This window comes from Periplaneta americana, chromosome 13 (genome assembly GCF_040183065.1).
Source record: "Periplaneta americana isolate PAMFEO1 chromosome 13, P.americana_PAMFEO1_priV1, whole genome shotgun sequence".
Classification (NCBI taxonomy): Eukaryota; Metazoa; Arthropoda; class Insecta; order Blattodea; family Blattidae; genus Periplaneta; species Periplaneta americana.
Genome location: NC_091129.1, coordinates 136,566,148 through 136,574,292, shown reverse-complemented (window position 1 = coordinate 136,574,292; position 8,145 = coordinate 136,566,148). Strand labels below are relative to the sequence as shown.

At 35.3% G+C, this 8,145-nt stretch overlaps 2 protein-coding genes across 6 annotated transcripts in view; one reads left to right on the top strand and one right to left on the bottom strand.

Moving 5' to 3' along the window:
- LOC138712467 (uncharacterized) overlaps positions 1–8,145 on the top strand; it is an 84,640-nt gene that overhangs the window by 62,897 nt on the left and 13,598 nt on the right. The window lies entirely within an intron of this gene.
- The window catches only part of LOC138712468 (Golgi integral membrane protein 4), a 73,238-nt gene continuing 70,280 nt past the window's right edge, over positions 5,188–8,145 (bottom strand). The window contains exon 10 of one of the 4 annotated variants that reach the window (XM_069844316.1): positions 5,188–7,593. In XM_069844316.1, coding sequence (XP_069700417.1) covers positions 7,436–7,593 — 158 coding nt within the window. In that variant the 3' untranslated portion in view covers positions 5,188–7,435. The remainder of the gene's footprint in view (positions 7,594–8,145) is intronic. The other 3 variants (XM_069844317.1, XR_011335718.1, XR_011335720.1) reach the window with 3 other exon arrangements.

Here is an 8,145-nt window from a genome sequence, read left to right as displayed (position 1 = left end):
CGAGTGTTTTAAATTCATTCTCTGTAATCATTAATCCACTCCTAATTCTAAAAGGTGAATTTGCTATGCTGTCTGTTTTTCTTTGTACAGCCTTTTCTTCTAAAACATTGGACGGATTTTATTGATGTCCATAATCTAATAATAATTATTTGTTGGGAAGTTACGTATGAAATTATTTTTACTCCATATTAGAATATTTTTACTCTGATTGAGGTTCTGGCTGATATTTAGGCCTACATCTATTATCAGGCAGTACATCTCACTTGACGATGGAAGAACAATTGTTTATATACATTTTGAAGTCTGATTAGTATAATATGTAACTAGCCAGTGATGTATGCAATGTAAGGAGAAATGAACTGGCCACCCTATCCCATTATCTCCTGGCATAGTTGCCTCCTGAATGATGCGTTATTAGTGTCACTTATGAGCTTCAAACCTGTCTTCGGACAGTTGACTAAACAACAACAACAACAATAATTAGAATATTGGAAGTCCTTATGCCAAAATTGCATGAAATGAAATTGATGTTTACTTGAAATTGGTCCAGATGAGTTTGTGCTTGAACTTTATCTTGCTTAAGAAATACAGTAGCCTTTGACGAAATGATATAGACTCCATTCCTAAAAAAATACTTGGTTTAGAGTAATAATTACTATTTAAAGAATATTATGACTCGAATTGAAAACATTATGAACAACAGCTTATTACATTAATTACTTCGAAAAACTAGTGTAACCTTAGCCATGTAGTTGATATAAAAAGGTGCAGTCCCAGATTGTCTTTGTTAGAGACCATTTCTTTGAATTAAATTAAGCTGTCTTCCCACAAGGAGGATGGGGAGACTACTGGATCTGACGTGGATTGCACTTAGAAATAAATAATACTGGCAAATAAACTATGAAGACATAGGTAGGACTTTCTCTCTTGCTTTGACAAATAAAAATAGTATTAAGACGAGAAATGATGTGTGATTTCTTAATTGGTTATTTAACGACACTGTATCAACTACAGTATTAGTATTAGTGGAATTGGTGATAATGAGATGCTATTTGGTAAGATGAGTCTAAGGATTCGTCATGAGATTACCAAACATTCGTTTTGCAGTTAGAGAAAACGTCAGGTAAATCGCAAGCAGGATTCGAACCCATATCGAAACACAGCCTCAGATCTCAAGTTCAGTTTGCTGCCGACTAGGCTACTCAATGATATTTGGTAATGACAATAATGGAGCAGCAGTTCAGACTGTATTACCAAAAGTTTTAAAAATATATCTACACACCACAATTATCACTTTTAAGGGTAGGTTTTGTAGTATGCTGATAATGTTATAGATTATGTGGAAGATTATGTCATTTTAATTACACTTATATTGTTGCATTTCGTAACATTTGTACTTAACTCATTATTGTATGTACTGTACATACACGAGAGAGAACAACAAGGATAACACGGATTGTTGTGATCATTTGTAATAAGTGTTCAATCAAACAGTAAGCGTTTCATTTGGTCGCCAGTTGAGAAGTAGACATATAAGTCTTATAAACATGTTATAATTAGATTTGCGTCAGGAAATAAAGCGGGAAGACGTGGTTTGTTACGGACAGGCTATTTTTATACCAAGGTCAGTTTGAGACTCGCCTACTTGAATTCCAAGCTCGGTTCACATGTATTCAAAACTTCATGACAAATATGAAGTAAAATACAATTCAGTGGTGCACAGATAACCCACGGACTGAATAATCTAGAATTTGTTATATATACTAATTAATAAATGGAACTGTTGCATACTTAGGGGTTCTGTGAAAAAAAAAAATGCTTAGACACTATGGACTGAGAAAGTACGAAATGCCCTATCCTGTAGAATTATACTTTCAATTGAAAACTTCTTCACACAAAAACTTTCAGGTTTATATGGACTGTGTGATTTAATTTGGAAAATTAACTATCGATAACTAGATCCTTTGGTATTTTTTTAGGAGAGAGAGCAACCTTTTTTTTTGTACGAGAGAGAGAGAGACCCGAAGGCTTACATTACAGTCTGAGGCCTAATGTGCTCCAAATGATATAATATATAAGTGTTCTACCCGCGAGAAGGTCTTTCGCTGCAAACCCAGCATTCTCCAAACTTTCCTATTTTCTGCCTTCCTCTTGGCCTCCGCATATGATCCACATATCTTAATGTCGTCTATCATCTGATATATTCTTCTGCCCTGAACTCTTCTCCCGTTCACCTTTCCTTCCAGTGCATCCTTCAGTAGGCAGTTTTTTCTCAGCCAGTGATATTTGTAGTCAAATAGTTGTGCTTCTGTACAAGTATAGTATGCCTCATGTGAGCTTAACGTGGGCTATGGTTTTTAATGATGATGATATGTGAATTAATGATGGCGAAATGAGTCGAGGTCCAATTCTGCTTCAATTGGTTGGGGGAAAAACCCTGAAGAAAAAAAAAACCAACCTTACTCTAGTCGCATTGTATAGTGCAATTGCTTTGTAATATTGTTATGATCTAATATTAATATCGTAGAAATAAATGTTGTTTTACCTATGTGTCACTATTATGTCATTATTTTGATGCAGTAAAATCTCTCTTAACTGAACTTCGGTTAACGAAAATCCGGCTTATCTGAAACAATGTCGCAAAAAAAAAAAAACCCTGCAATATTTTGTTCATCCCCTGCAGCATGGTTACAAATTTGGAATCGTTAACACTGGATGAGAAGAGGGGGGGGGGTACTGTTAAAGCACTGTGTCAAACCTATGAGCACATTTTTTTTTGCACAGTTCATCGTCTTTTACTTTGATTCCTAATGATTTTTGTTATTGTTTGTTTTATGTTGTCGACTGTGGCTTTGTAGAAATCAAATGATACAAATCATCATCATCATCATCATCATCATATGCACTACAGCCCTGTTCGGGCCTCGGCCTCCTTGAGAATTTTCCTCCACAACTCCCTATTCCTTGTCACAATCCACCAGCTCTTGACTCCAAGCTTCCTCACATCTTCAATTATTCCATCCATCCACCGTAATCTGGGTCTCCCAACACTTCTTTTTCCTTCCGATTTATACTCCATGACTCGCTTAGGGATTTCACTATTATCCATTCTGTATACATGTCCAGCCCAACGCAATCTTGCAACTTTTATGGCTGTAACAATGTCTGGATACCCATAGGTTGGTACAACTCATGATTGTACCTACTTCTCCATTCTCCCCCTTCGTTTATGGGTCTGTATATTTTGCGCAATATCTTTCTTTGAAACGAGCTCAATTTATTGATGTCAGATTGAGACAGGATCCAAGTTTCACATCCATACATTAACACTGGCCTTACCAATGTTTTGTATATTTTACATATAGATTTAAAAAATGATACAAATCAAAGAATATAAATCTTACTTTATTAAGCATACGTATGGCTAAAATATGTGCATACACTGACTAATGTTGGAAAATGTCCTTGCTAGGAAATGACACTATCGAAATCTCAAGAGAACTCAAGGATATATCCTACTCATTAGTGCCATTGCAAACGTCGAATAGGATACTCTTGTCATTCCCTTTTTTCACCTGAAGACAAAAATTGAGCCAATCTTCGAAACGTGAATTCCTTATTCATTAACAGCAATGGAAAAGTCCAATCTATTACCTTTTCTTAACAGCACAACATTGCATTCTCCCTCTTTTAGATCAAAGAATTGTTTTCTTGTAAAGTTTCTGTACAGTCAGAATGGGAATCAGGAACATGTCGATTATTACCTATTACTTGTTCAGGATGTTATTTGTATTTGTGTACAAGAAACTGAAACAAAGAATGTATCAAGCAAATAAAGAATGTCTACTGGCCACTGGGAAGGTACCTTAAAAATTGAAACCCTTTGAAAACTCAGTACTTTATCAATGTTGCATATTTCCAGTTGCACTGAATAGTTACAAATTCAAATTTAATGAAATTTAAATACACATGGAAGGATCAGAAACATAATGAAGACATTCACAATTAATTAAAAACTGAACCCATTTTGACAAAAATTAATAAACACAAACCAAATGAATCCCACATGTATGAAGAATGAAAAGGGACAGAATCTCATAATTAAGCCTCAAATACAGACCACAGGACAAAATAAATCAAGGGCGTCCTCTGAAGAGACTTCTGGATGATGGAGACCAGAACAGGTCATATGGCCCAATTCCATGATAATTTGATGAATCTGTTAAACTTACCACATGACTCATGCACAGGAACTGTGAATAACTTGTGGTCAGAATACGGAATACTGACTTCTGAATTTCATACCCACAATATGGTTTCAGAATTATTTTATGAATGATACAGTACCACATAATATTTTTTCATGTCTTAAATTTTCATTTATACCACAGACCACAGGGCAAAAGAAATCAAGGGCGTCCTCTGAAGATACTTCTGGATGACTGAGACCAGAACAGGTCATATGGCCCAATTCCATGATAATTTGATGAATCCGTTAAACTTACCACATGACTCATGCACAGGAACTGTCAATAACGGATGGTCAGAATACGGAATATTGATTTCTGAATTTCATACCCCCAATATGATTTAAGGGGACACTTATGTGAGTTTTAAATGTTTTACAATTTTCATCCAAAATTTATTAATTTTAAACATGCCTACAATACTATCATCTGTACAAAATTTGATGCGATTAGGGATAATAGTTTTGAAATTATATTTTTAAAATGTATTGTATATTGACATCACTAAAAAGACCCCTTGCATCACAATTTTCACAATTTTTAGTTTATATTAGCTCAAAAGCTTCAAAATAGTCATGGCAACATAAATTAATTAGCTTTTTGAGCTCGGTCTAAATAGAGAGTCACAATAAATTTTTAAGTGGGTTTTCTTAATTTTTCACCATTATTTCACAATAGTGTCCCCTTAAGAATTATTTTATGAATGATACAGTACCACATAATAATCTTTTCCATGTCTTAAATTTTCACGTATAAAACTCTCCACTTGCTGTAATATGGATGCTATCATCTGCTGTGACATTTACAAGGCTGAAATATACGTATCTTCATGGTGCAAGTTCACTTTATAATTGTCATAATGTTTACATTTCAACGGTATGTATTCTGTCAATCTGAGTTGAAAATGTATTTTTCAGAATTTGCTTACAAAAAATAAATATTTTAAATTCCAAAGAATGTTTAATGGTTTATTGAATCTTCAATATTTGTATTTTCATTTATAATGGAGAATGATTGCATGAGTCTGGCATTCAGGTACAACAATTTACTGACATTCTCTTAAGTCACCAAAACTGTATTCACTGTTATTTGCACAAAGCACTGATATACTGTCCAAATCTTTTAAGACATATCTCACTCCTGAAAACATGCATTTTAAAAGTCTTACAACATAATTTAAAATATATATATTTTTTTTCGTTTTTCTCTTTTCTTCAATTTACAGAATAACAATCTACACGAATTACAAGATATAACTTTTAAAGTATAAAAATGCTTAAAAGCAAAATAAAAACATATAAATATTTCCAGTTTACAACCAGTTACAACCAATGTTCAGTGTCAGATGCAATCACACAGAAGTGCCACAGTCTTAAATGTACGGTCACACTTCGCTACTTTTGCAGCGCTGCAGTACAAAAAACTGCGCAACTCTCGTACTGCGACGTGTGAACAACGGTGCAACCCGAAAAGTAGCGGCTGCTGAACATGCTGCTCGCTACTTTTTTATGCTGCGTGCAGCTTAAAAGTAGCGATGTGTGAACAGGGTTCTCAGGGTTGCAGCCGCAGCATTTTTGATATCGGTTTTGTTGAAATTTTTGCTGCGGTTGCGACCGGTGTTGCTACCCAAATGTGGCAATGATACTTTTATTGTTTGGATATATTTTAATGTTAGATGTGATGAAAATAAATTATTTGTAACAGTTATTAAATGCACAACACAGTCTGAGCATATTTGCTGACGATATAATTAATTTTTTTTTTATTTTCCATAGCGTAGTTTCAAACAGGAGGGTTGCCAACATTGATTACGTGAATATGCTGTTGGTTATCATTTAAGTATATAGGCGTTTTTAAAAGCTTTATAGTAAAAATAATGCCAATTTCTGAATACTAGTTAGGACAGAAAAGCAAATAATAGATAAGAAAGCTTTCGCATGAATTTCTTAATAATGCGAACATAACCACAAAATGTATATTGAGAAGTCAACACTGAGATGGAAACCTGCAGCATGACTGCGGCTGCAAAAGTAGCGCCTTGTGTGTGAACAGACTCGCAACCTCCAGTTGCAACCTTTGCTGCACTCGGGTTGCGCAATACGAAAAGTAGCGTGGCTTACGTGTGAACACGACACGCAACTTTTGCAGCTGCAGTACAAAAATTGCACAGCAAAAGTAGCGACGTATGACCGTACCTTAAGTTTTCATCTTGAAACATTAATTTTTTTGTTAAAACAAACTCGACCAATAATTAGAAGTTTCACTTTTCATTAGATGGTAATACATTTGTAAACAAACGAGACACATTGATTACAGTTATTTTTGCAAGAAAAATAACAATGCACTGAAAAATTATGTGAATCAGTGTTGGTTAATGTCCAGGTGTAACATTTCTACGCCTACACTGTGGAACATAACGTATCTTTATTCACATTGACTCTTGACACCACAGAAAACTGCTAAATTGCAAAATATGTAATCTGTCAACAAGAACTGAATAAATACGAGATCATTGTCGATTTCTCAACATGACAAAGTAAAAATATTCACATTACGTTTCTTCAGTGCTCCATTTCTTGTGTGAATGCATGTAACATATGGTTTAAATTAATTTACTTTTAGTGCTGTAATGAGAAAGTGTTGAGTTCCCACGTAATTGTCAGATCTCAATTAGTACATGAACTTCACAACAAATGGCAATGAAAAGAGATCTTTCTGCTAATATCTTTACACACCACATATCAAACGGACACTCTGTAGTCCAACATTTCTGAAGTACTTCACTTCTTTCGTACACCTTTTTGTATACCGGTTATCTCAATTGAGACATGCCTGAAGACTTGTCTTTGGACTGTGTTTGTTTCCTGTCATCTTAATCTCTACGTCTTAACATGTTAGAACTATGTTCTGCCGAAGTTATCACCACACCAGTGCTAGCACAGTATCTATAATATCCAATAGAGACTTTCAGAATCACTATTGTGTTATGGAAGCAAAAGAAATGCATCCATTGAAACTATTATCAGAGTTTCAGCAACGCACATAGGAAGTTCTGGGACCATTTAGACGAGTTAAATGTTTCAACTTCTCTATCCACATATGAATGGCAGAATGCCGTAAGCACAAACGTGTCACCACAGAAGACCTTTAACCTTTTACGTATAAAACTGGTCAAAATTATGTACATATCACTTCGGATTCACCATCACACCATCGTGCTGCTTCTTGTTGCTAATGTTGGCATGAGGTGGTTTGTTTGCTACGCCTCCTGCCACTTTGTTGTGCCTTGCTCCTTCCCCACCTGCTTCATTTCCGTAGTCAATTTGATCAACGTCATCATCCTCTGCTGGAAGAAGCAATAAAATCTATTAAAGCCGGACACTAACACAGAAACACTACCGCACAATACATTTCCACACTAATGAAAATCTCATGGAACTTAAGAAAGAAAATGTGTTCTTAGGGAAGGTGTCTCTCTCTCTCTCTCTGATAACATTCCACTTTCATTGGCTGTGGCATCAACAGGGGCCTATTAGTAGTTCATCAGTTACTAGTTACCAGAGTATATTTCATCAGCTTGGGGATTATTCCTGTGTTCGTCCATGGTCTGGAATTTAGGTTAAGTTTAGATTTAAGACCTCTCCTGGCACCACAGTATCATAATCATCCTATCACATCATCGGGGTAATGTAACTCAGCCTTCCAGGCGCCCCAACCTCAGAAGTGGGTTACAATTAAGCCACGGCCAGGAGAGAAGACCAGAAATGTCGAAAGACAACCTGGTGGCATTGGATAAAAAAAAAAAAATATTTCATCAGCTCTAGTAGATTCTGTTTCTCAAACTATTTTACCAGTCTATTAACTTGTGACAATTTTTCACTAGTCACATGATCTATTT